The sequence below is a fragment of the Microcaecilia unicolor genome, chromosome 2, assembly GCF_901765095.1.
Source record: "Microcaecilia unicolor chromosome 2, aMicUni1.1, whole genome shotgun sequence".
NCBI classification, from domain to species: Eukaryota; Metazoa; Chordata; class Amphibia; order Gymnophiona; family Siphonopidae; genus Microcaecilia; species Microcaecilia unicolor.
Genome location: NC_044032.1, coordinates 516,776,999 through 516,804,993, shown reverse-complemented (window position 1 = coordinate 516,804,993; position 27,995 = coordinate 516,776,999). Strand labels below are relative to the sequence as shown.

General features: G+C 45.2%; 1 protein-coding gene across 1 annotated transcript in view; it reads right to left on the bottom strand.

Moving 5' to 3' along the window:
- SLIT2 (slit guidance ligand 2) overlaps nucleotides 1–27,995 on the bottom strand; it is an 809,356-nt gene that overhangs the window by 127,558 nt on the left and 653,803 nt on the right. The window contains exons 21-23 of the mRNA XM_030191232.1: nucleotides 6,001–6,069; nucleotides 1,410–1,481; nucleotides 1,193–1,264 (exon numbers count right to left, since the gene is read on the bottom strand). Of these exons, the coding sequence (XP_030047092.1) occupies nucleotides 1,193–1,264; nucleotides 1,410–1,481; nucleotides 6,001–6,069 (213 nt within the window). The remainder of the gene's footprint in view (nucleotides 1–1,192; nucleotides 1,265–1,409; nucleotides 1,482–6,000; nucleotides 6,070–27,995) is intronic.

Below are 27,995 nucleotides of genomic sequence, written 5' to 3'. Positions count from 1 at the left end.
AGTTGACACCTGAAGACTAATCTCTCCGAAAACGTTTACTCACAGTTAACTGCAGATCAGAGGTTGTGCCCCACTGGCAACAAGTCTCCCTGGTACTGAGATGAGCAGTAGGTCAGAGCTGGCAGAATGGTGTACAATGCCCTCTTTCAGCAACATTCAAGGGAAGAACTAAGTTGTCTAACGTGGCTAACACAGGAAAGGGAACTAAAACTGGCTTACAAAAATGGCCACTACCGCATGGACTACAACAGGAAACACAACAGAGCACACTCTGACCCAGTAGGCAGGGGGAAAAGCACCATGGGAGAAGAGCCTACCAACTACCAACATCGTGAGACTGTAACACAAGCTAATGAAATCACGGAGCCCAATACCCTACACCCACCACAATGCAATGCTGATGTGACCCTGTACTGCACCCGAGAGCCACATCTGACCCAGGGAAAGGCTGTGACAGGATCAAACACATTCTGCTGTCATGGAGGTGGGTACGGCATTTGAGGCTGGCATACAGGCTGGAAAACAAGTTTGTAAAGTGGGGTTTTTTTTGGTGGAAGGGGGTTAGTGACCACTGGGGGAAACCGAGGAGGTCATCCCCGATTCCCTCCAGTGGTTATCTGGGCAGTTGGAGCACTTTTTTGGGACTTGTTCATGAAAAAAAAGGGTCCAAAAAAAGTGACCCAAAATCGCGGTAAAAACGCCTTTTTTTTTCGATTATCAGCTAAAGACGCCCATCTCTCCTCGGCTGATAACCACGCCCCAGTTCCGCCTCCACCATGCCTCCGACACGCCCCCGTCAACTTTATTCGTTTCTGCGATGGAGTGCAGTTGGAAACACCCAAAATCGGCTTTCGATTATACCGATTTGGGCGCCTTTGCGAGATAAACGTCTATCTCCCGATTTAGGTCGCACTACAGGCGTTTTTCTCTTTCGAAAATAAGCAGGATAATCAACTATTCACTAGGCACTAACCAGCGATATGTAGCGGGAGAGGGCCTGCTATCTCCCACTGCTGTTCCTGGCCGGTTAAATGGTTTTGAGTATTGGCCGGATATCTATTTACAGAATAGCACTTTGGCACATACAGGCATATGCCATTATTCCAACAACATACGCGCGTAATCAGTGAGTAACTCTTTGTGCATGCTTTATAGAACTGCCTTATAACTGCACAAATTATTGATTACTTACAATAATCTAAGTGACTTTAAGCCATCGAAGGTCCGGGAGGGTATACATCTCAGACGGTTGTAACTCAGAATTCTGAAAGAACAATACAGTTGCAGTTAGACATAGAACAAGACAAACCAGCACGAAAGTTAGGAGGAAAAGAAAAGGGTCTCTTTTACTCCAGATCTGTGTAGAGCCTTTGTCTCTGTGCATGAACTGATTAGGAGATTCAACTTACAAAGTAAGCAGCTGGGTCATGTTGCTGAAGCTCTGGTTGGAAAGAGTGCTGATTCTGTTGTTACTTAAATCTCTGGGGAAAAAAAACCACAGGTGCTTAGTCCGACACAATGATGTCACTCTCAATTTCTGAACACCAAAACCAGCAGCCGTAAACCTCAGATTCTAAATAGCGAGCTTAGAAATCCGCGCCAAAATCCAAGCAGATTCTATAACAATGTGCATAACTTAACAAGCTTAACAAGTGAATGAACACCAATAACTTCACTTAACAAGCAATAATAAGCACTAATTGGCAATAATTCAAATTTACACGCACATCTCGCTAAGCGTATTCTGTAATGAATTGCGCCAAGCTTCTAACACATGCAGGCAAAAAGGGGCATGGTTATTGGTGGTGAAATGGGCATTTTGTGGACCATCTTAAATTTATGCGCATAGTTATAGAATATGGCCCAGTGCGTGTAAATCTATGCGCTGGGATTTACGCCAAATTTTCACTGGTGTAAATGGATGTGCATAGTTTTAAGTGCTGAGATATCAGCTAAGCCTATTCTATATACTGCTCTTAAATCTAGGTGCCGCTTATGCTTAGTCTGCACTGATTTCTGCGCTAATTCTTTAGACACCATATATAGAATCTCCCCCAAAATGCTTTTTCTTTGTTAAGTGCAGCCTTGTGACTCAGTAGCAAAGTTGACCTATTCCAGGCCAAGACAGTAGCAAGTTGGAAACATGCCCTATGCTGCACACCTCCAAGTGCTCCCGACCTACAAACCTGCATCATGCTAGCAAGGGAAATCAATTCCCAGTGCACGATTTTGGCACCCCAAGCTTCCCCTGTGCTCTGTGTGGCCGCAATAACTACACATAGCTAACAGCAGCCCTGTTCATGGCCACTCACTGCACACTTCTTGAGGCGTGTGACAGTCATGTATAGACAGAGCTGCTCTGAACGAAATAGAAGGGGACCCCAGGCAGCTGCCACTCTGTGGGACACTTTCCGTTTGAAAAGTCCAGTGGCCTAATGTTTGACTCTGATCTGACATTCCTCTCTCACATCTCACTAGCAGTTCCAAAATGTTTCAGGAAATTAAAAATGATTACATTAATAGGAAGTTATCACATCAGCAATCATTGCCTGTTTAGATTATTGTTATGTGTTTTACTCTGAGCTATGATCAACAGAACGTAAGCATCTTCAATTAATACAAAATACAGCAGCCGTAACATAGAACAATAACACTAGAAAATGCAACTATATACTGTAATTCCCTCCTTTATGCCAAACACTGGCTACCAACTGCATCAAAAATTCATTTTAAAAGTCTTACTCTGGTCCATAAACTCTACCATTCAGTGATGATACTTCCTGTCTACATTCTAGAAACCATATTCTTCCTTAAGGACATGTAGATCTTCTCTCCTTATTATACCCTCATTTAAGCACTTCAAACTTTATACCATCCATCATACCATATTTAGCATAAAGGGAACATTGGAACAATCTTCCTTTATATCTTAGACTCAACACATCGTTTGAACAGTTTGAGTGGATTAAAAACAACAATTTCAGGATGTGTACAGAAAATAGAAAGATACACCCCAGTGAAAGGAACCTAAGATGCTGGAGTTGACTATGAATTCTGGTTTCTGTTGCTCACTTTTCTTTTAATCATTGTGTTAAATATGTAACTTGATTTTCTATCCTGTTTCTTTTTTCTGCTTTCTTTTGTCTGTTTAGATTTAATTTTACTGTCAACCGCTGAGATGGCATCCCTTTCAGCAGTATATCAAATATAAATAAACCTGAAAACTGAGTCTTTATCCTGCTTTGCAGGTACAAAGTATGTGGGGCAAAGAGTTTGTGGGAAGTTCAAAAATAAAATTCATGAGCAGTACCTGAATGCAACTTGCTTTGGAAAATGGCATGAACTAAATGCATGAGTGAATAAATACAAATATTTCACCCTCCCTGCCCTAACTCTCCCCCTAGCACTACCTCTCCTTACTGTAAAAAGGGGTGGGGAAAGGAGTTTATCCCCCCCCCACACACACACACATAGGTAAACACATCATTTATCTGCAGAACAGGTGCATCCTTAGCCAGAATCACGCCCCGTGTGACATGCCCTTGCTCCGCTCACTGCACCATGGCCACTGCAGGAGAGATAAAGAACTGCACAGCCCTTGGACAGCCCAGCTGCAGAAATCCCTTTGAAAATTGATTGCATATTTCTGCCGACCTGAGGATTACTTTGATTTTAAAAAATTTGTAACTTTTTCAAAATATGATGGTCTTAATGATTTCAGTTGCCCAAAACTATACGGTTGCAGGAGAAACAAGATAATTATATGTGAGTCCTGCCCATGCACATATCCTTCTATTTAAGTTTAGGTCTCCTTCTCTGCACATATCCAGCAGATAGCCAAGACCTGTCGCTTCTTCCTCTATAACATTAGCAAAATTCGCCCTTTCCTCTCTGAGCACACCACCCGAACTCTCATCCACTCTCTCATTACCTCTCGCCTTGACTACTGCAACCTACTCGTCACTGGTCTCCCACTTAGCCACCTATCCCCCCTTCAGTCCGTTCAGAACTCTGCTGCACGTCTTATCTTCCGCCTGAACCGATACACTCATATCACCCCTCTCCTCAAGTCACTTCATTGGCTTCCGATCAGGTACCGCATTCAGTTCAAGCTTCTGCTACTAACCTACAAATGCACTCGATCTGCAGCCCCTCCTTACCTCTCAACCCTCATCTCCCCTTACGTTCCTACCCGTAACCTCCGCTCTCAAGACAAATCCCTCCTTTCAGTACCCTTCTCCACCACCGCCAACTCCAGGCTCCGCCCTTTCTGCCTCGCCTCACCCCATGTGTGGAACAAACTCCCCAAGCCCATACGCCAGGCCCCCTCCCTGCCCATCTTCAAATCACTGCTTAAAGCCCACCTCTTCAATGTCGCCTTCGGCACCTAACCACTACACCTCTACTCAGGAAATCTAGACTGCCCCAACTTGACATTTCGTTATTTAGATTGTAAGCTCCTTTGAGCAGGGACCGTCCTTCTTTGTTAATTTGTACAGCGCTGCGTAACCCTAGTAGCGCTCTAGAAATGTTAAGTAGTAGTAGTAGTAGTAGGTATATATTTACAGAATAGCACATAAGCAGAATTTTGGACTTTACATGCTTCTGTGTGTACATACATGTGTAAATGCCATTATTTTAAACATTTATGTGCATAGTAGGCATAGAAATGCTAGTGCCTATGTTATATAATTGCCCGCTTAGGGCTAGATTCTATAGATGGTGCCTAAAAAATCAGCGCCAGAATAAAAATGCTTTAGGCGTTGTTCTATAAGCTGCACCTATGGTTCGGTACAGCTTATAGAATAACCCTTAAGTGTTATGATCACATATAAATTTAGGCACCACCGTTTGTACCAATGAAAACATGGTACAAATGCCCGCTCCTAAATTTACACGCAAAGCACCCTTATTCTGTAATTACTTGTGTAACTCAAAACCGCGCACCCATTCCGCCACAAAACACCCATGACTGTCCCCCTTCCGTGCCCCCTTTTTCAGGCTGCATGTAAATTTTAGGCGCTAATCATGCGCCTAGCTTTACACATGTAACACCCAATTAAATCTAATTAGTGGCAATAATTACTTGTTAAAAAGCCAATTATTGGCACAAATTTGCTCATTACCTTATTAAATTGCACTCACAAATTAGCACCACGCCTAAATTTGCACACACAATTTTACAGAATCATGGGGTTAATGCTTATAGTACAGAACGCACACACACCAACTTGCTGAACAAGGTCTATCAACCAGTAAGGGGAAATATCGCAAAAACGGAGGACCATTTGCCACTATGTCAATTATTACCAAAGAAAGGAGTAGTGTGGTCAGCAGAGCTCTTCCGTTAAGAAACCAGAAGGACGAGGAATATAATGGATACAATCTTTATTCTTCAAGACTGAAAAGGGTATGCTGTATTTGCGCGTTTACACGTCTGACCCTATGTCCCAGGATTACGTCTTTTTCAATACTGATTACATTGCAATACATCCTTCAGTGATTTCAAATACAGACCCCTGATGTAGGCTTTATACAGAAACACAGTGCTGTGTCGAATCTTGAAGAATAAAGATTTTATCCATTATATTCCTCATCCTGCTGGTTTCTTTATGGAAGACCTCAGCTGACCACACTACTCCTTCCTTTGATATCAACCAGTAAACCATCATTAATTACTGCTTCCTAGGTCCTCTGTTCACTTAATCATAATGTAAACCTAGCATTATTTTACTCGCTTTTTCAATGAAAAATAAAAGCCCCTCCCCCCCCAAAAAGATGGAATCGTGTCTGCAGTGAAAATCAGGTGTTAGGTTAGAAAGATATTCGCCAAGGGAGTCTTACAATATCCCACAAGGTGCCATCATTTTACAGAAAGACAGGTTTAGTTAACTACATCTGAGTTTTAACGGCTTAATTAAAAATAAAAAGAATGAAAGAAAAAAAGAAATAAAATGTTCTGTTAGGCCAATGGAGAGCTGCCAACAGAGAGCTACTTACATGAGTGTTAAATGTTTATAATTGGAGAGCTCCTTGGGAACAAGAGTAAACTGGTTACCATCCAAATATCTGAAATATAAATGCAAAACTCTGTTATCTGCTATCAATCATCTGCTGTTAAAATATAATTAACTTAATTCGACACAGGGTGAGCACAGTTACACAATTCTGCTTCTTCACGAAAGACAACAGAAACTTCCTAAGCCCCCTACAAGGGTCTGTATTGTAGCACAATTTATTCTCAGAACATGATTAGATCTTAATGTAAATGCTGAGGAGAAAGATATGCCCACTGAATGAATAACAGAGAGAGAGAGAGAGAGAGAGAGAAAAAGGACCTAACCACCAGCCATTGACTTAGTGGTAAGGTCTCATGCGGTAACCAGGCAGTAATAGTCTACGCACGTAAAATGCCGATTACTAGTCGTGCGCCAGAAAATAAAAACATTTTCTGGCGCGCGTAGTGGGCGCATGTAGAAAATGAAATTACCACATGGGCCACATGGTAGTCGGGTGGTAACTCGGAACTGCTGCGCATTGGGTGCGCGTAGGCGCTTACACAGCTTAGTAAAAGGGCCCCCAAGACTTTAGACTTAAGTTGAAGAAACACCTTTTATTGAAGTTGTGTGACTCTAGCAATGTTAGGAAACATTTGACTTGAATCTCCTTTTTCTTAAAGTAAGTTCTTAACACTAATGATCTATCTTGATCAGTGTGAACATTACCAAGACGAAAGCATTTGTTTCAATTTTATCCTGAGAGGATTCTAAGAACCCAGTAAAGTCTAATTCAATACTTCAGTCTAAGACATCCAGGGTTTTCTCTTCCTTGTCCTGTCTGTAGGAATATAATAAGTTTACCAAATAACTATCATTTACTTTGGGAATACGTAAAACTTCCTTGAGTTATTTCCTACACAGTATCTCTGTGGACAATAAATGGCACAATAGAAAATGTAATCTTAAATTCTACACTCTATATTGATTTTCCAAAGCCTCCAACTTGCAGTGCAGCGCAAACTATCATTAATTGCTGATGCACTAGTAACTTGGACTGTATATACATGAAGTTCTAGGTGAGCAAATCACTCCTCAACATTAAAATACCCTATTATCCAATTTCAGCCATTTTGTTCACAGACTGTTTGGAGAAATCCGCAAACTGAAGAGCCAGACATCAATATATCAATATGAACTCAGTCCATACATCAGATAGCAAAACATCCTGTTTGGGTTCTTGAGTAGACTGCGAAGTAGATAATACTAACTTGAAAACATCTATCAATTGAGGTACCTTTAGAAGGACTGCAAGGCTAATTGACAATGCAGAATGAAAGAGATTGTGAAACAGGGGACACCATTCCTGCACTCCAAAAGGAAGGACCAGTAGAGAAGGGGGAGGGTAGTTTGACCCCCAGAATTCAGTGTTATTTCCAGAATAGATCCCTTTTCAGGTGGTTGTGGTTCAAGCCACCTCCTTAATTGCTACCACATGCTTATCCATGAGCCAAGTTGCTGGATTTGAGAGAACTTAATTTTTGCCTTCTGTTTAGGCATTAACAAGAAAAATAATAATACAAGACAGTGTTTGAAATGACTACAAAATCAAAGAAACACTCCTCCGCATCCCCAGGCTGTGTCCATACACTCCTATGCCTCGAGAAAACTCTAAACCAACAGTAAGTAGGATGACACTTGCAGGCACCCACTGTTCTTCCTTCCATATGGTACAGGAAGAGCTGGTTTAAATTATCAAAAGTAGCTGATGCTGATAACATTACTGGGCCACGCCCAGATACTCCTAGGCCTCGTAGACACACCAAACCAGTGGTAAAGCAGGATGACACTTGCAGGCATGCACTCCTCTTCCTCTCATATTTTGACTATTTATTCAACAACAAATAAATTCAACAAGTTAATCTTATGTGCAAAAGTATGTGATCTCATCATTCAGAGGGTATTTTACGAAGGCATGCTAGTGTTTTTAGCATGCACTAATGATTAGCACATGCTAAACGCTAGAGATGCCTATAGGAATATATGGGTGTCTCTAGCGTTTAGTACTCACTAAAAATGCTAGCACGTCTTTGTAAAAGGACCCCTCAGTAACTAGTAGCACCTCTTTGAGTAGCAATAACTCCAACTAAACGTCTCCTGTAACTGTTGATCAGTCTCTCACATTGCCTCTGAGGAACTCTGGTCCATTCTTCCATACAGAACTGTTTCTGCTATGACATTTAAGGCTTCCTTTTCCCAATTCATTTTAGGTCTTGCCACATTTTAACAGGGTTTAGGTTGAGGCACTGACTTGACCAGTCCAAAATACAAAGGGGGTAATCCTATATGTGGGTGCTTCCTGATAGGCGCCATGATGCCGTGTGGTGAAAGCCTATTCTATAAAGACATCTGGGCACCTAGTGTGTCTAAAATGTAGGCACCAGCCATAGATTTGGCATAACTGCAGGTCTCTAAATATGACAAGGGTGTGCATGTAACTTACAGTATTCTGTAAACTGTGTGCAAAAGCGCAACACCACTCATGCCCCTGCCATGCCTCACCCATGTGAACAGTCCCTTCCATTTACGCGCTATGCCACTTATACATGCCCTTACAAAATAGTACTTAATCCCTGGGCCTAAATGTAACTTATCCATGAAAATGCTGGTGTTCTGTATATTTATGCATGCAAGTGATACATAGCTGTGGGTGTCCAATTACAGAGCTGACCTTCACATCTCTTCTTCTTCTGCCATTCTGTCATCAATTTACTTACTGCATGACCCTCTTCAGCTCCTGGATGAATGGCCTGACATTCTTATCTATAATTTTATTATATAAAATAGAATTCATGCTTTCAACAATGATAGAAAACAGTCTAGATCCTGATGCACAAAGAAGCCTCACATTATGATATCTTCACCATCATGCTTGACAGTTGGGATGAGATTCTTACTTTTAATAAGGCAATGTGTTTGTTTTCATAAAAACAAACATTTTTTATTGTGTCTAAAAACTACAAATTTTGATTCTTTTGTCCAGAGAGTATAATTACAAAAGTCCTGTGGGTCATCCAGATGTTCTCCTCCAGACATTAGTTAGGCAATGATGTCCTTTTTAGAGACAATGGTTTGTTCCTAACTATCTTCTCATCAACACCGTTCCTGTTTATATTTTCCTGATGGTTAATGCATGAAACCTCACATCAGTTGCAGCACAACAGATCTGCAGGTCTTTACATATTAGGCTGGGTTTTGTAGATGATTTTCCACTTGCTGTTGGGATGTTCTTGGTAGCATGTTCATATGTTTCCATCTGTAGACATTGCTTGACAGGGGATAGATGGAGAGCCCAATGGTGAGAACAGTGGGTGAAGAACCAGAGAATCCCACTGATGCTGCATATGATCTTGTTTTGAAAAATGCCTGGAGCAGATCCTTCATGGTATGTCCATTAACAATTATTAGTCAAAGAGACTTAAGGTTTGCTACCTCTCACTTTTGAGGCTGAACAGCACAGAGTTGACCTCCCCATTAGTTTGTATTGCTTCCAGCCCAGACAGAATTCCATTTTTTATTCCCATGATGTCCCCTGTGAAGGATAACTGGATCATTATGAGGGGCATAATTGAACGAAAACGCCTATCTCCATGGGCGTTTATCTCCGAGAACGGGTCCGTGAAGGGGTGGACTGAACCGTATTTTGGGAAAAAATAGACGCCCATGTTTTATTCAACAATGTGTGAGCTGGGCGTTTTTGTTTTTCAGCGATAATGGAAAATGAAAGCGCACAGCTCAAAAACGAATAAATCCAAGACATTTATTCGTGGGAGGGGCCAGGATTCGTAGTGCACTGGTCCCCCTCACATGCCAGGACATCAACCGGGCACCCTAGGGGGCACTTTTACAAAACCAAAAAAACAGGTAAAAGAGCTCCCAGGTGCATAGCACCCTTCCCTTGTGTGTTGAGCCCCCCAAATCCCCCTCAAAACCCACTGCCCACAAGTCTACATCATTACTATAGCCCTAAGGGGTGAAGGGGGGCACCTACATGTGGGTACAGTGGGTTTGGGGGGGTTGGACGACTAATAAGCATTAAGCAGCACAATTGTAACAGGTAGGGGGGATGGGCCTGGGTCCACCTGCCTGAAGTCCACTGCACCCCCTAACAACTCCTCCAGTGACCTGCATACTGCTGCCAGGGAGCTGGGTATGACATTTGAGGGTGAAAATAAAAGTTGTGAAACATCATTTTTTTGTGGTGGGAGGGGTTAGTGACCACTGGGGAGTCAGGGGAGGTCATCCCCGATTCCCTCCAGTGGTCATCTGGTCATTTAGGGCACTTTTTGGGGCCTTATTCGTGAAAAAACAGGGTCCAGGAAAAGTGTCCTAAATTCTAGCTAAAAACACATACTTTTTTCCCATTATCGGTGAAATGCACCCATCTTTGTTCGGCAGATAACCACGCCCCAGTTCCGCCTTCGCCACACCTCTGACACGCCCCCATCAACTTTGTCCGCATCCGCGACGGAGTGCAGTTGAAAACGTCCAAAAATCGGCTTTCGATTATACCGCTTTATTCGTTTTTGTGAGATAAACGTCCATCTCCCGATTTAGGTCGGAACTTGGGCGTTTTTCTCGTTCGATTATAAGCAGGTATGTCATCTGCACAAGTGTATGATTTTAAGCCATTTGCCTCTAGTCTTCTTCCTAGTGGTGCCATTAGAATGTTAAAGAGGATGGGTGATAGTGGTGACCCCTGTAGCACTCTGCATTTGGGAGACCATGCGAAAGAGATGTACATTGACATTTTGACTTGGTAGGATCTAGTTTTGAGAAAACCCTTGAAAGATTTCTACACTATTTTGCTGATTTCTATGAGGTCCTTCAGATATAGCAGTTCATCAGGATCCACCATGTCAAAATGCAAGATTAAGACAGATCTGCCCATATCTAACTTTTTTACTTACTTATTTATTTTACTTAGCACATTTGATACACAGCTGAGGCCTTCACATAGGCATACAGCGGTTAACAAGTATAATTTTCTAGACAGGTACTAGTACTGTCTCTAATGGGCTCACAATCTAAGTAAGTATATATTGTATCTGGGGAAATGCAGGGCTAAGTGACTTGCCCAGGGTCACATGGAGCTTCAGAGGGAATTGAACCTGGTTCTCCAGGTCCGCAACCCACTGCACTAGCCATTAGGCTAGTCCTCGCTCACAAAGGAGATTAAGACAGATTTGGTGCTATACTGGGGTCTGAATCCGGACTGAGGTTTATGGAGCATGGAATGATGGCCCAGATAGTCCATTAGTTGTTTGGAAACCACCCCTTCTAGAACCTTGATTAGGAGGGGGATGGATGCCACTGGTCTGTAGTTAGTTACATCATTCTTCGTTATCTTGGCATTTTTGAGGAGTGGAGTTAGTACTATGCTTCCTTTACTTCTTGGGAAAAGCCCTCTGTCTAGAAGAAATGCAAAGTGTTTTGTTAATAGCTCCACATACCAAATGAGTATTTTTTCATACTGGTATTGGGACTTTCGTCCAATATTCAATATGATTTTGCGTATTTGTTTAATAGAGCATGATCTCTTCACTTGATGATGTTTGAAAGGAGATTCAAGTGCTATCCACTCTCATGTGCTCTGTTTGCAATTCTATGTGTCCTGTTTGAAGTTCTCTTCCTGCGTCTCTCGGGTGCTATCTTATCCAGTGTGGTCCTACTAGTTAGGTCCCAGGTTGTCATAAATTCCTCTGATTCCAGGTTGAGAACTTCTTTGTATTGTTTGCTAACATCCTAGAAGGTTTCTGCATTGATTTTACCCCTTGTTCATAGATCTGTGGGTTTATTCTGTTTGGTTTGTCTGTCTCCTATTTCTCTTCATTTTAATGTAAAGTTTAGTTTGCTATGGTATGACCAAGGTATCTGTGACCAGCTACTATCTTTTATGCATAAGTCATTGTGGTCTGAGAATCTGTAAGCAAAGAGATCTAGTAGATGGCCCTTATAGTGTGTTGGTTTGACCTCGGATCTTTTGAAATTCCAGGAATCTAGGAAGACTGAGCTTTATTTAGAGTCACGGTCTGTCTGATTTTCTAGGTGAATGTTGATGTTTCCAGGTGGACGGTAGAATAGGATACAGCAGAGCTGTCCCAGGCATAATGTCTCTCGGATGGTGCATGCTAGGATCTCCAGGGCAGGTGAGTTGTGTTTGGATATCATTTTGAGATTGAAGAATTGTTTGTATTTAATCACTATCCCCACCCTTTTTTTAAAAGATTTCTTGTCAAGTGTATCAGTTTGTATCCTGGAGGCATATGTCATTTACTACTGGGTCATCGGTACTGCATAGCCAGGTCTCGGTGATCAAGAGTAGGCCTAACTGTTCCTCCTCTATCCATTATCTCACAATTTCTGTCTTATTTACTATTGAGTGTGCATTTGTGTACCTTATTAATATTGGGATGTATGAGTCTGGGCTACTGCTTGTCAGAATTGAGAGGACATTTTTATGCTTGTCAGATTAAAGATTTATTGGACATCTTCCTTGAGTTCTCCTCACTTTCTTGTTCTTTGCTCACGTTCGCATGAGGGACTTTTCCTCCTCCTCTGTTTTATCTGGGTTACTGCCATCACATTTGATATTTATCAAGTAGTGTATAACATTCTTGAGTCCCCATTTATGTTGTTTATGAGTTTGTCTTTCCTGAGGGATCTAGGAGTCTCTGAGTTGAGATTGTATTTATTTTACCTCTAAGAGATCTTGGTGGGTGATGCCATCACGTTTCAGTAGCTCCTCCCACAAAGCCCAATGTCACTTCTGCACTGTGGGTTTTTCTGAATTTAAACGTCTCCCAAGTGGAGCTGTGCTCCCGATGGTGAATGGCATGGTGGACTGATGAAGAAGATGCCTGTCAGTAATGGCTGCTTTTGTGATGTCTCAGGATCTTCCACCACATGGTGGGTGATCAGATGTTTTCTCTTTAAGCAGTTGTACTATACAATGACTTAATTTTTCTTCCACTTTTCTCTTTTGAATTTTCTTTCTTTTTATATGTGATCTGCCTTGCTTGCATAAAGATTTCTGTTGTAACATAGTAAAAATGTTGTGTTTATGTTCCTGGCGATCGGGGACAGAAGGAGGAGTGCCAAATCCTGGCCCTGGCTGGCTGGCTCCCTGTCTCTGTACTGCTCTTTATTTGGCAGCTTCTGGCATGCTGAATGCCAAATCACAAGGCTCTAAGCTTGCCTTTTAGTGTGGTATATATAAAGTTTACTAAAAATAAATGATCAGGATAGTACTAGAATAAGCTTAATGGACCACCGGTCTTAATTAGCATGACACATATGTGCAATAAAGGAATGAAACCATTTGTTGCAAGCTCCTTGTTGACACAGAATTATTCAGCCTAGTCTTGCTGTTTAGTCCATAGGCTCTGCACTGTGATACAGGGAATATGGGCTTAGATCCCCCAACCATCACCGATGCTTGCGCTGTGGCCTACCACAGATATGCTGTGCTCAGGGCTGAGGCTGGAGAGAAATTGGCTGTTAGCATTATGTTGGCCCTTGCTGGAAGGGAGGTAGCTTTCTAGCCCTGGGACCAATGAACATTTCTCTGTGCTGCCTAGACACCCTGTCTGGTACTGGGAATCAAAAACAAAACGGCAAGAAAATAATAAAAAAAAGACAATTGAAAACTGCTGAGAATATTTTGCTTTTCTTTTGTTTAATATGAAATGTACATTCTGGTTTGATAAATTAGTTCACTATTGGTTATTCTTTGGATTTATTGCGTGTGTGTTTAATCTGGCTCTATAAATCACTGATCTGTTCTCAAAAGGAACTACAAAAACTGTCTCTGATTTTTTACTTAATGCTGGCCATTTGTATGCATATGTACTTTTTTAAAAAAATGAAATGACATTTAATGAAATGTTTTTAATTATTATTTCCTATGAATGCTTAACCCAGCTCATAACAGTGGATGAACAAGCTATATAAATCATTCTAAAAAAACAAAAAACAAACAAAAACCTGACCTTTAAAAAACAAAAAAATCTGAGCTTCCGTTAGAGCAGTTGGGAGCCCAATAATTGTGCAGGCATTGGAGTGGGCGCCTTTGGGCTCCAGTGACATCAAAGAAGGCCCAATTCTACCATCTATTTGAAGCTGCCCCTGCCACAGCTCTTGTGGAGCAGCTGGGAGCCCAGTGATCATGCAGGCACTGGCATGGGCACCTTCAAACTCCGGCGACATTGGAGAAGGCTCGATTCTACCATTTATCTGAAGCCACGCCTGCTGCAGCTCTTGTAAAGCAGCTGGGAGCCCGGTGATTGTGCAGACAATGGAGTAGGTGCCCTCGGACTCCGGTGTCATTGGAGAATGCCCGATTCTACCATCTATTTGGAGCTGCCCCTGTCGTGGCTCTTATGGAGCAGCTGGGAGCCTGGTGATTGTGCAGGCACTGGAGTGGGCACCTTCCAGCTCCGGTGACGTTGGAGAAGTCCTGAGTCTACCCTATCAATCCCACATAAATGACTGGTCCCTGTGACACAACATCACTAAAGATCGTAATGGACATTACACAACTCTTCCGTTGAATGAGTCTTTTTTATGTGGTCCTACCACATGAACCCATCCTAACACAACATCACCTTGTATTTGTTTACCCCGGAGCCTGTAACACCTCTCTGGTGCTATGTAAGCCACATTGAGCCTGCAAATAGGTGGGAAAATGTGGGATACAAATGAAACAAATAATAAATAAATAAATCTATTTGAGGCTGCCTCTGCTGCAGTATGCAGCTGTATGTGCATGCCCAAAGGGGCAGATCCCACCTCTTTGGCGCCACTGCGGAGTATGCAGTATGAGACTCTGCTCCAAAGGGGAAACACAAATCAGAAGGGAAGAAGAAATTGTCACTGCTGATTGTGGTGAAGGGCCCTATGAACTGACATTTGCAAATAGTGTCGTCAGCTAATTTTACTACTACTATTGTGAGTACTCTCTCTCTCCTCTTGGCGCATCCCTTTCTTCTGGAGGTCCAACCCCATCCCTGCATCTGACTTTGACTTTGGATCTTACTACTGCTCCTGTTCAGGAGAATACAATAGTGTTTTCTGTGTTGCCTTTACCTGATACTACTGATTGAGCGGGGAACTCTGTGTCTACTCAAGTTAAGATTCCTGCTCCAGTTCTACTTTCTTACAAATCTTTGACTGACACCTCAACGTCTGTTTATAACCAGGAAGTTTCATTGAAAGATATTTATGATGCAATATTTAAAACGGATAAAACCTTTCAAGATACTAAATTTACCCGGGAGACAGCTGAAAAGTTTAGAGATCATGATACTAGGATAGCTACGGTTCAAAAGGATTTGGAGAAACTGGAAACTCAGATTGGTTCTTGTCAGTCAACAGTGGCATCCTCATTGAAGATAGCTTTATGATACATATGCAAATGGAGAAGCTGGAATTCTGTTTCTTTTTGTAATATTCCTGCATTGTTTTAATGGTTTCTAAGGATGTAATATTCTATAATCTCAATTTAAAAAAAAAATCTGAGCTTCTAAATTTGAGCCCTATTTGCAACCAAATTAAAGGGTACGTCTAATAAAAGGCCTTAAGTCCCAATGTGCACTTAGCATGTGTGAAAACGCTTACTGCAAACTGTGTTAAAGCTTTTTGCGGTAATTGGTTTGCATACACTAAGCATGTACATAAGAACATAAGCGTTGCCATACTGGAACAGACCAAAGGTCCATCAATCCCAGCATCCTGTTTCCAACAGTGGCCAATCCTGGTTACAAGTATCTGGCAAGATCCCAAAATAGTATAATACATTTTATGCTGCTTATCCTAGAAATAAGCAGTAGATTTTTCCACAAGTCCATCTTAATAATGGCTTATGGACTTTTCTATTAGGAAGCTAGCCAAACCTTTTTAAAACTCCGCTAAGCTAGATGCTTTTACAACATTCTCGGGCAACAAATTCCAGAGTTTAATTACAAGTGGTATTTATGATTTTTATATTTATGTTCAGGAGGGGGATATCAGGGGCAGAGGACAGGCATGGACGTGCTACACAGCTAGCCAGCTGGTTAGCATGTTCATAACACGGGAGCTCTTAGTTTCTCCTAAACAGAAAGCAGTAAGTGCTCCTCTGTCAAACTGTTTCACTTTATCCACGCTAATGTGAACATTAGCACATGACCTGAAAGAGAAATACTTAGAAACTGCTTTATTTCCTGGGTGTGTGACAAGTGGGCTTAGCATGCGGGAAAGTTCTGCATTAGCACATGTTAATCCCATTTACTAATGCCAGCCTGCCATTCATTTGCCTGGATTTATGAGCCTAATTTATGAGTTTAGCGGGAAATTTTATATATGGCACTGGAAAACTTTGTTACCGAAAACCCCCATGCTTAATACTATTCTATAAACTTCATCTAGACTTAGACGTGGGTTATAGAATATGTGTACACCCATCCCTGTGACTAAAATTTAGGCGTGGCCATTTATACCAACTAAAACCTGATATAAATACCCATGCCTAATTTAGGCATAGATCACTACATGTAATTTTTAGGAACAACCATGGCTACTCCCTCCTCCATTGGAGAGGTACAGGAAGGGCTCCGCTAGACCACCAGGGATCATTGGGGTTAGGGTGGCAGCCCACATGGGCCACTAGAGATTCTTTTTTGGGTGGTTGGGGGGGTTAGGGAGGCTGCAGATCCACCGGACTTCCAGCCCCTGGGCCCTCGTGTCACTGTCTGGGGGTCCCACAGATCTTCATCTCCTCATTTGACAGTTCTGGGCTTCTGACATACCAGACCTGTCAAACTAGTGTGGGAGGATTGTGCTTGAGCGCATGCTCAGGCACAATCCTCCCACACTTTTCCCCTATGATCAAAGCTAATGCTCAAAAGGCTCTAAAGCAGGAAACAATGTAAGCGCCAAAGATTAGCACAAATTGCAATTAAATTTAGGCAAATGGATGTAAATGAGGTCATTAGCTATTCCCTCCGAATGCTCAGAAAAACAGCACAAAAAAAATCCCTGCCTTTACGCTGGACACCTTCCACCAGCTCCAAGGTTGCATTGAGGGTTTAGAAGAGAGGATTTCTAATGGTTTTCCTTTTAAAATCTGCCGTTTTTTTAAAAATTTGAAACAGGAAAGAAGCCTGTGCAAACCTCTGAGTGCCTCAGATGAGGATCAAATGTGTGGGAGTCTCAGCAAAATGAAAAATGGAAGCACACATTGGTGCCTGTTTTCTACGCTTAAAGATAAGCTTTTCAAGTGAAAAAAAAAATTGAAAAGCTTACATTTAAGGAGCAGAAGAACAGCGCTGATGTGTGCCTGCACTTCAGGGTTTGAGAGAGCATGCGCACAAGAGCTTTGCTTACTGCAAAACTCTTGTGTGCATGCGCCAGGCACATTTCTCCCCCTTACATAGCACACATATAATTTGCATGCTGTTAATATTGAGCATTGGGAAGTTATTTCTGTGTGCAGATTCTGAGGTATTTTCCGGCGCTGTTCCCTATAGCACTGGAGTTCTGAGCATCGGAGAGGGATTGTAACTTTATGGTGCCAAAGACAATTTCATATGCAAGATCTGTAGAGTTTCAGGGTCCCTTCCTTAGACTATATCTAGGGATCCTTAAATGATATCTCCCCTATTGGATTATTGGCTGCTTCCTCCCTGGTGGGGCTGAGTAAGTTGACTTCAACAGTGTAACTTATGAGTGTGAAATTTGTTACCCTCCTTGGCATTGGCCAAGCTAACAGAAATACATGGGGTAAACAATGGAATCCTGTATTGAAGGCATGGAACCAAACAAGCTTAGTGGTAATTAGATGGCAACACCAGTAATTGAGAAGCAAAGTCAGTGCTAGGCAGCCTTCTACGGTCTGTGCCCTCATCATGGCTGGACAGATTCAGCTTCAGTAAAAATAAGGCCAGTGCCGGGCAGACTTCTGAAAAATGGCAAACAAAAATCAAGTTCAAGTATAGGTATGTAGTATCACATCATACCTATGAGTTTATCTTGTTGGGCAGACTACTTTATCTGCCGTCATCTATTATGCTACTCCCTCTGTTGACTAGGAAGTACAGTATCTTTCTTTTGCATGTCCTTTATCAGAAATATTACATAGTGCAGAGCACTTCATGGCGATCATAATAGCTAGAAGTTCTACAGACATTGAGAAAAACTGGTCACACCAATTACATTCTTTGGATTATTCTTTCAGTGGCATAATAAAAATACAGCCAAACGTTTGTACATGTAATTTTTTATTTCTCGCATATGGCAAGTTGTTGAGTTTCTCAGATGATCAGTCTGTGTTATTTAAACTTCAAGTAGGATCGGTGCATGGTACAAGTCATTGTATCTATTGTTAATGAGTTGACAGGAAGGCCGTCTAGTTTCTGTATTGGAATGATAAATGTCTTGGGTCTATTATCTTTACCTCTGAGCTGTTGATGGATGCTTTACAGACTTATGAGTTACAGTTAGGCATACGATAAAACAAACTATTTAAAGTGACAAAGGCCACACCTAAGGTACCTTCTGCACGTGGTTAAACATTAATAGTAGCTATTTGCAACAGCAATGTGGGGGAATAAAAATTGGAAAACAGATATTAATATCACTAGGGTTTAGTAGATATATTTTTCCCTCTTAGAATTAGGAATTAGCTCTCTATTTACTGTCACTTTCAGTGAATTTAATATTTTTGTTGTCAGTCTGAAGTTTTATCACAGGCATAGGACAGGATTGCTTGCACTTTTTTCCTCAACACATGCAACAGCTATCTAAGGAATCCTTTTACTAAGGCACGCTAACAGATTTACTGCATTCTAATAATTAGCACGTGCTAAATGATAAGATGCCTATAGGAATATAATGGGCGACTTATCATTTAGAACGTGCTAATCAATCTTTTAGGACGCCTTAGAAAAAGGACCCCTAAAGATGTTCCATGTAGACTTAAGTGACCACAAAGGAAACACAAAATAGGAAAACAACACTACCGCCTTCTGTCTAAACCAGTTCAAATAAATAACCATAAATGATCCAAGCAAAGACTTGAAAGATGGTATATCAGATGGATCATCTAAAATCAAGGAGAAGAGGATGTTAGCAAACATGTTGCCTGAAGAGAGATGTTCCCTGATATTCAAGAATCTGGGAATGAAATGAAGTGAACTGGGGCACAAAAGATGTATCTGTTAGATTCTAATTTTACCTTACAGGTGGCGAGAAAGTTTAACCAAAATAGACTGCCAAGCTGGTTGCAAAGCCAGAAATTGTTGCCTCCTTTTCTGTGTCACACAAGCTACATTAGGATACACTCAGATCTCACAATTGAAAATGGTAACATCTAAAAACAACCTCGACACCCAAGTTAACCATTAAGGTAACAGGGGTCATTTCTTGGTCACCTGCTTCCACAATTTGTGTCAAGCTCAATTTATCCAAGCTAACATTATAACTAGGTACCAGAATGTGTCCCGTAGCTTTCTTAAAGGGAGATAAAAAATACACTCGCTAGCCTCATGAAAATGCTAATTTAAAGTTAATACTTTAGAAAAATTCAAAATATATGAGGCAATTCTATAACTTGGCACTAAGACATAGGTGCCACAATGGGGTGTACTTAGTGCCGATTCTATAACAGCTTCTGGCTGTGCCTAAGCTATTATAAAGCTGCCTTAGCATGCCAAAATATAGACACGCCTACATACAACAGGTGAATGGCTGGTGTAAACTGAGATGCCTAAGTGTATCATGTAACATGCGGAACCGATAATATTTCTTAAGTTGTGCATGTTGCTTAATGACATGCCCACGGCCCTCCCATGCATGTGCTCCCTCTGGAGTGTCTGTTATGGAACAGTGCCTAGCACTTATGCGTATGATGCTTCTGACACACATAAGTGCTATTATCCTATAATATACAAGCGCCCTTGGTGTCTAACATTAGGCACTAACAGGGGAACTCTATAAATGGCATTTAAACTTGTACGCACAAATTTGGGTGCATGCCCAATTTATGTGCATTGAGTAACGAGCCTATTAGTACCAATAATTGGGTGGTAACAATCAATTATTGGCACTAAATTGGCAACAATTTAGATTTATGTGCACATCTTACAAAGCGCTATTCTATAAAGATGCATGTGTAAATCCTTCAGCGTGCAACTGGAAATGGGGTATGGCCATTGGAGGGTCATGGGCGGCTCAGGGACATTCACTAAAGATATGTGTACTATTATAGAATTTGGGAGGTTCGCGCATAATTTAGGTGCGGGAATTTAAGCCAGGGCTCAGTTGGTATAAATCCTCACAACTATAAGTTGAGTATGGATCCCGGTGCTAAGTACTATACACAGTGCCCATCTCATTGCACCACTTATAGAATAACGCTCAGCATGCATTTTATCGGTGCCCAAATGTGCATGCCGTTTACTGAATTTAGTCCCTAAGTTATAGAATTGTCCTTATAGAGTCTATCAACATACTGAATTTTCAGAATTTTCAGTGCAACGATGAATCAAAACACTGTCCCTTCATAACAGCTTTTTGGCATTCAGACATTTACTGGATCTCAGTGTTCACACGGTCCATGTGTGTTTCAAAGGAACTAACTCCCTGATTTGTTTTTTTTTTCAGAAATGACTGAACTTACAAAGATAAAGAAACAAAATTCTGAGAAACAGATTGATCAATCCTGGCTAAAGCTTCCCGCAGCACATCCTGGGAAATCAGAGAGAGTTTTAAACCAAAAATAGGTTTATTCAGCTCACATAAGTACATAAGTACATAAGTAGTGCCATACTGGGAAAGACCAAAGGTCCATCTAGCCCAGCATCCTGTCACCGACAGTGGCCAATCCAGGTCAAGGGCACCTGGCACGCTCCCCAAACGTAAAAACATTCCAGACAAGTTATACCTAAAAATGCGGAATTTTTCCAAGTCCATTTAATAGCGGTCTATGGACTTGTCCTTTAGGAATCTATCTAACCCCTTTTTAAACTCCGTCAAGCTAACCGCCCGTACCACGTTCTCCGGCAACGAATTCCAGAGTCTAATTACACGTTGGGTGAAGAAAAATTTTCTCCGATTCGTTTTAAATTTACCACACTGTAGCTTCAACTCATGCCCTCTAGTCCTAGTATTTTTGGATAGCGTGAACAGTCGCTTCACATCCACCCGATCCATTCCACTCATTATTTTATACACTTCTATCATATCTCCCCTCAGCCGTCTCTTCTCCAAGCTGAAAAGCCCTAGCCTTCTCAGCCTCTCTTCATAGGAAAGTCGTCCCATCCCCACTATCATTTTCGTCGCCCTTCGCTGTACCTTTTCCAATTCTACACCAAATCTGTTCTGCTCCCAGATCAATACGGTCATTTCTGAAGCTTCTCGAATCCAAAATCTGCCAGCTGCAAGGCTGAAGCTACCATGGCGTCTTTCAGTGTCGAACTAGAGCAGGCAGGAACTGCTCCAGTTGCAAACGCTCTCACTTCTGATTATGGTGCCAGACAGTGAATGATACATACCTGTAGCAGGTGTTCTCCGAGGACAGCAGGCTGATTGTTCTCACGACTGGGTGACGTCCGCGGCAGCCCCCACCAACCGGAAAAGGCTTCGCGGGACGGTCGGCACGCAGGGCACGCCCACCGCGCATGCGCGGCCGTCTTCCCGCCCGTGCGCGACCGCTCCCGCCAGTTGAATGACAAGCAATAAATATGAAACACAACTCCAAAGGGGAGGAGGGAGGGTAGGTGAGAACAATCAGCCTGCTGTCCTCGGAGAACACCTGCTACAGGTACATATCATTCACTTTCTCCGAGGACAAGCAGGCTGCTTGTTCTCATGACTGGGGTATCCCTAGCTTTCAGGCTCACTCAAAACAAGAACCCAGGTCAATTGAACCTCGCAACGGCGAGGGTACAACAGAAATTGACCTACGAAGAACAACTAACTGAGAGTGCAGCCTGACCAGAATAAATTCGGGTCCTGGAGGGTGGAGTTGGATTTACACCCCAAACAGATTCTGCAGCACCGACTGCCCGAACCGACTGTCGCGTCGGGTATCCTGCTGGAGGCAGTAATGTGATGTGAATGTGTGGACAGATGACCACGTCGCAGCCTTGCAAATCTCTTCAATAGTGGCTGACTTCAAGTGGGCCACTGACGCTGCCATGGCTCTGACACTATGAGCCGTGACATGACCCTCAAGAGCCAGCCCAGCCTGGGCGTAAGTGAAGGAAATGCAATCTGCTAGCCAATTGGAGATGGTGCGTTTCCCGACAGCGACCCCTAGCCTGTTAGGGTCGAAAGAAACAAACAATTGGGCGGACTGTCTGTGGGGCTGTGTCCGCTCCAAGTAGAAGGCCAATGCTCTCTTGCAGTCCAATGTGTGCAACTGACATTCAGCAGGGCGGGTATGCGGCCTGGGGAAGAATGTTGGCAAGACAATTGACTGGTTAAGATGGAACTCCGACACCACCTTCGGCAGGAACTTTGGGTGGGTGCGGAGCACTACTCTGTTGTGATGAAATTTGGTATACGGAGCATGAGCTACCAGGGCTTGAAGCTCACTGACCCTACGAGCTGAAGTAACTGCCACCAAGAAAATGACCTTCCAGGTCAAGTACTTCAGATGGCAGGAATTCAGTGGCTCAAAAGGAGGTTTCATCAGCTGGGTGAGGACGACGTTGAGATCCCATGACACTGTAGGAGGCTTGATAGGGGGCTTTGACAAAAGCAAGCCTCTCATGAATCGAACGACTAAAGGCTCTCCAGAGATGGCTTTACCTTCCACACGATAATGGTAAGCACTAATCGCACTAAGGTGATTCCTTACTGAGTTGGTCTTGAGGCCAGACTCTGATAAGTGCAGAAGGTATTCAAGCAGGTTCTGTGCAGGGCAAGAACGAGGTTCTAGGGCCTTGCTCTCACACCAAACGACAAACCTCCTCCACTTGAAAAAGTAACTCTTTTTAGTGGAATCCTTCCTAGAGGCAAGCAAGACCCGGGAGACACCCTCAGACAGACCCAACGCAGCGAAGTCTACGCCCTCAACATCCAGGCCGTGAGAGCCAGGGATTGAAGGTTGGGGTGCAGCAACGCTCCGTCGTTCTGCGAAATGAGAGTCGGAAAACACTCCAATCTCCACGGTTCTTCTGAGGACAACTCCAGAAGAAGAGGGAACCAGATCTGACGGGGCCAAAAGGGCGCTATCAGAATCATGGTGCCGCGGTCTTGCTTGAGCTTCAGTAAGGTCTTCCCCACCAAAGGTATGGGAGGATAAGCATACAGGAGGCCGGTCCCCCAATGAAGGAGAAAGGCATCTGACGCTAGCCTGCCATGTGTCTGAAGTCTGGAACAGAACAGAGGCAGCTTGTGGTTGGTCTGAGAGGCGAAAAGATCCACCGAGGGGGTGCCCCACTCTCGGAAGATCTTGCGTACCACTCTGGAATGGAGCGACCACTCGTGCGGTTGCATGACTCTGCTCAGTCTGTCGGCCAGACTGTTGTTTACGCCTGCCAGGTACGTGGCTTGGAGGAGCATGCCAAACCGGCACGCCCAACGCCACATCCCAACGGCTTCCTGACACAGGGGGCGAGATCCGGTGCCCCCCTGCTTGTTGACGTAATACATTGCAACCTGATTGTCTGTCCGAATTTGGATAATTTGGTAGGACAGCCGATCTCTGAAAGCCTTCAGTGCGTTCCAGATCGCTCGGAGCTCCAGGAGGTTGATCTGCAGATCCTTTTCCTGGAGGGACCACAGACCCTGGGTGTGAAGCCCATCGACATGAGCTCCCCACCCCAGGCGAGATGCATCCGTCGTCAGCACTCTCGTGGGCTGCGGAATTTGGAATGGACGTCCCAGGGTCAAATTGGTCCGGATGGTCCACCAGAGCAGTGAAGTGCGGCAACTGGTGGAGAGGCGGATGACATCTTCTAGATCCCCGGTGGCTTGAAACCACTGGGAAGCTAGGGTCCATTGAGCAGATCTCATGTGAAGACGAGCCATGGGAGTCACATGAACTGTGGAGGCCATATGACCCAGAAGTCTCAACATCTGCCGAGCTGTGACCTGCTGAGACGCTCTGGTCTGCGAAGCCAGGGCCAGGAGATTGGTGGCCCTCGCTTCGGGAAGGTAGGCCTGAGCCGTCTGGGCATTCAGCAGAGCTCCTATGAATTCCAGAGACTGTGTTGGCTGGAGATGGGACTTTGGGTAATTTATCACAAACCCCAGCAGCTCCAGAAGTCGAGTAGTGCACTGCATAGACCGGAGGGCTCCCGCCTCCGAGGTGTTCTTGACCAGCCAATCGTCGAGATATGGGAACACGTGCACTCCCAGCTTGCGTAGGTAGGCCGCTACCACCACGAGGCACTTGGTAAACACTCGTGGAGCAGAGGCGAGCCCAAAGGGCAGCACACAATACTGAAAGTGCCGTGCGCCCAGGCGGAATCTGAGATACTGTCTGTGAGCTGGCAGTATCGGTATGTGAGTATATGCGTCCTTTAAATCCAGGGAACATAGCCAGTCGTTTTTCTGAATCATTGGCAGAAGGGTGCCCAAGGAAAGCATCCTGAACTTTTCTTTGACCAGGAATTTGTTCAGGCCTCTCAGGTCTAGGATGGGGCGCATCCCCCCTGTTTTCTTTTCCACAAGGAAGTACCTGGAATAGAATCCCTGCCCTTCCTGCCCGGGTGGTACGGGCTCGACCGCATTGGCGCTGAGAAGGGTGGAGAGTTCCTCTGCAAGTACCTGCTTGTGATGGGAGCTGAAAGATTGAGCTCCCGGAGGACAATTTGGAGGCAGGGAGGCCAAATTCAGGGCGTATCCGCACCGCACTATTTGGAGAACCCACTGGTCGGAGGTTATGAGAGGCCACCTTTGGTGAAAAAAACTTAACCTCCCCCCGACCGGCAGATCGTCCGGTATGGACACTTTGAGGGCGGCTATGTTCCCGGGGATCCAGTCAAAAGCCCGTCCCCGGCTTTTGCTGTGGAGGCGCAGGGGGCTGCTTAGGCGCACGCTGTTGACGAGAACGAGCGCGCTGGGGCTGTCCCTGTGCCTGGCGAGGCCTTCGGGCCGGCTGGTTGTACCTACGCTTTGCAAAAGAATAGGGCGCAGCCTGCCGGGCCCGGGAAAAACGTCCACCTGCTGAGGTGGATGCTGAAGGCGCCCGGTGGGAGAGCTTGTCGAGGGCGGTTTCCCGCTGATGCAGTTGGTCCACCAGCTGCTCGACCTTCTCACCAAAAATGTTATCCCCCCGGCAAGGGACGTCGGCCAGTCTCTGCTGGGTGCGGTTGTCCAGGTCAGAGGCACGCAGCCATGAGAGCCTGCGCATCACTATACCTTGGGCCGCAGCACGAGATGCCACGTCACAGGTGTCATAGATACCCCTGGACAGGAACTTTCTGCACTCCTTCAGCTGCCTGACCACCTCCTGATAAGGCCTGGACTGCTCCGGCGGGAGCTTATCGACCAGGTCCGCCAGTTGTTGCACATTAGTCCGCATGTGGATGCTCATATAGAGCAGGTATGACTGGATGCGGGTCACGAGCATGGAGGATTGGTAGGCCTTCCTCCCAAACGAGTCCAGAGTGCGAGACTCCCGCCCCGGGGGCGCCGAGGCGGTATCCCTCGAACTCCGTGCCCTCTTGAGAGCAGAATCCACGACCGCCGAGTCATGGGGCAGTTGGGGCCGCATTAACTCTGGGTCAGAGTGGATCCTGTACTGGGACTCTGCTTTCTTGGGAATGGTGGGGTTAGTTAACGGTCGCACCCAGTTCCGAAGCAGTGTCTCCTTGAGGACATTGTGCAGCGGCACTGTGGAGGACTCTCTAGGTGGTGATGGATAGTCGAGGACCTCGAGCATCTCGGCCCTTGGCTCTTCCACAGAGACCACGGGAAAGGGAATGCTAATAGACATATCCCGCACAAAGGAGGCAAAGGAGAGACTCTCAGGAGGTGAGAGCTTCCTCTCCGGTGAAGGCGTGGGGTCCGAGGGAAGGCCCGTAGACTCCTCTGAGGAGAAATATCTAGGGTTCTCCTCTTCCCCCCACGAGGCCTCATCCTCGGTATCGGACATAAGCTCATGTAGCTGAGTCCTGAACCGGGCCCGGCTCGACGTCGAGGCACCGAGGTCTCGGTGTCGTCGAGCGGTGGACTCCCGCGTCGGCGGGGACGGAGCTCCCTCCATCGACGTCGACGGGGACTCCACCTGCATGGCGGTCGAGACCGGCGCCGCAAGCGGCGGCGGTGTCGACGGCCCCGGCGCCGGGCTAGAGCTCGCCGGCGCCACAGACATCGGCGCCGAGGGCGCAAGCACCCCCGGCGCCGGCACAGCCTGGCGCATCAGCCCTTCCAGGATCCCCGGAAGGATGGCTCTGAGGCACTCGTCCAGGCCCGCTGCCGGGAAAGGCGGTGGGGCCGGTAGGGGTGTCGGTGCCAGAAGCTGATGGGGGCCAGGAGACGGCACCGAGGTGCCGGAACCCTGACGCGTCGGTACCTCCACAACCGACGGGGACCTCTCCTCTCGGCGATGACGCTTCGGCGTCGCCTCCTCTCCGATGTCCGGATGCACCGAGGGCGACCGGTGACGACGCTTCTTGTCCTTCTTTCGATGCGCGTCACCGGCGCCGGGAGGTATGGAGGAGGAGGAGGACGATCCCCCTCGGTCTCGAGGAGCCGGGTCAGACAGGGTTCGGTCCCGTGGACCACGGGCTGAGGGAGTGACCGGGGCCGACTGCCCACGCGGCCGCTCACCTCCACCCTCGCCGGCGGACTGGCGGGCCGACGGGACCTGTTCTCCTGGGGTCGATGCCATCGGTGCCGATGTCTCGGGCATCGATACCGGTACCGAAGGACCGGGCGTCGATACCGATGCCGTCGAGGTCGACGTCGAGGGGCCGGCGCAAGTTCCAAAAAGACGGTCCCGCAGAACTTGCCTCGCAACTTGAGTCCGTTTCCGGAGACCGAGACACAGGGAACACGACTTGATATTGTGCTCCGGCCCGAGGCACTGGAGGCACCAAGCGTGGGTGTCGGTCTGCGAGATCGGCCGGCCGCAGCGACCACACTTTTTAAATCTACTCGGGACCTTCGAGGACATCGACGGAAAAATCGCGTCGGCGAAGTCAAAGTCGTCAATGGTGGCGAAAATCACACCTCGAAAAAAGAAAACGACCGTGCGGCCACTAGGCCGCAACGCGGCATCCCCGCTGGAAACGAGGGAAAAAGGGAGCGCGTGCTCCACACGCTCAGGTTTTTTTTTTTTTTTTTTTTTTGAAAAAGGAAAAGGAAACCGGCGGTAACAAAAATTAAATAGAAAAAACAACGATCCGCGTAAACGCGATCGACTTTCCGGCGGCTGAAAGCAGAGAGAGCAGCAAAGCACGACTCTCTCCAGACGCGGAAAAAAAGGAACTGGCGGGAGCGGTCGCGCACGGGCGGGAAGACGGCCGCGCATGCGCGGTGGGCGTGCCCTGCATGCCGACCGTCCCGCGAAGCCTTTTCCGGTTGGTGGGGGCTGCCGCGGACGTCACCCAGTCGTGAGAACAAGCAGCCTGCTTGTCCTCGGAGAACCAAACCACTGCTAGTGCCCTGACTTCCAGGCAAAGGGTGACTTCAGCTTCAGAAAGAATGTTGCAATCCTTCCCCTGCACTCTTTGTTCTCTAGTCTGCTCCAGTGATCATTAAACCAGTCAGAAGAAGAAACTGTAGAGTATACCGTGGGGTAGATGCAAGTCTTCCATTTCCATTTACCCATGCAGTAACACAGGAAATAAAGTTTTGAAGAAAACAGAAAGAACTAGCAGCAAGAGACTGTGCATTCACCACCTAGCAGCCACCATCTTGGATCTTGCTACCAGAAAGAAATTTGTGTGAAGTCAAAATCTAGTACAGAGCCCTATCCTTGAAAAATATTTATATTAGTCCAAT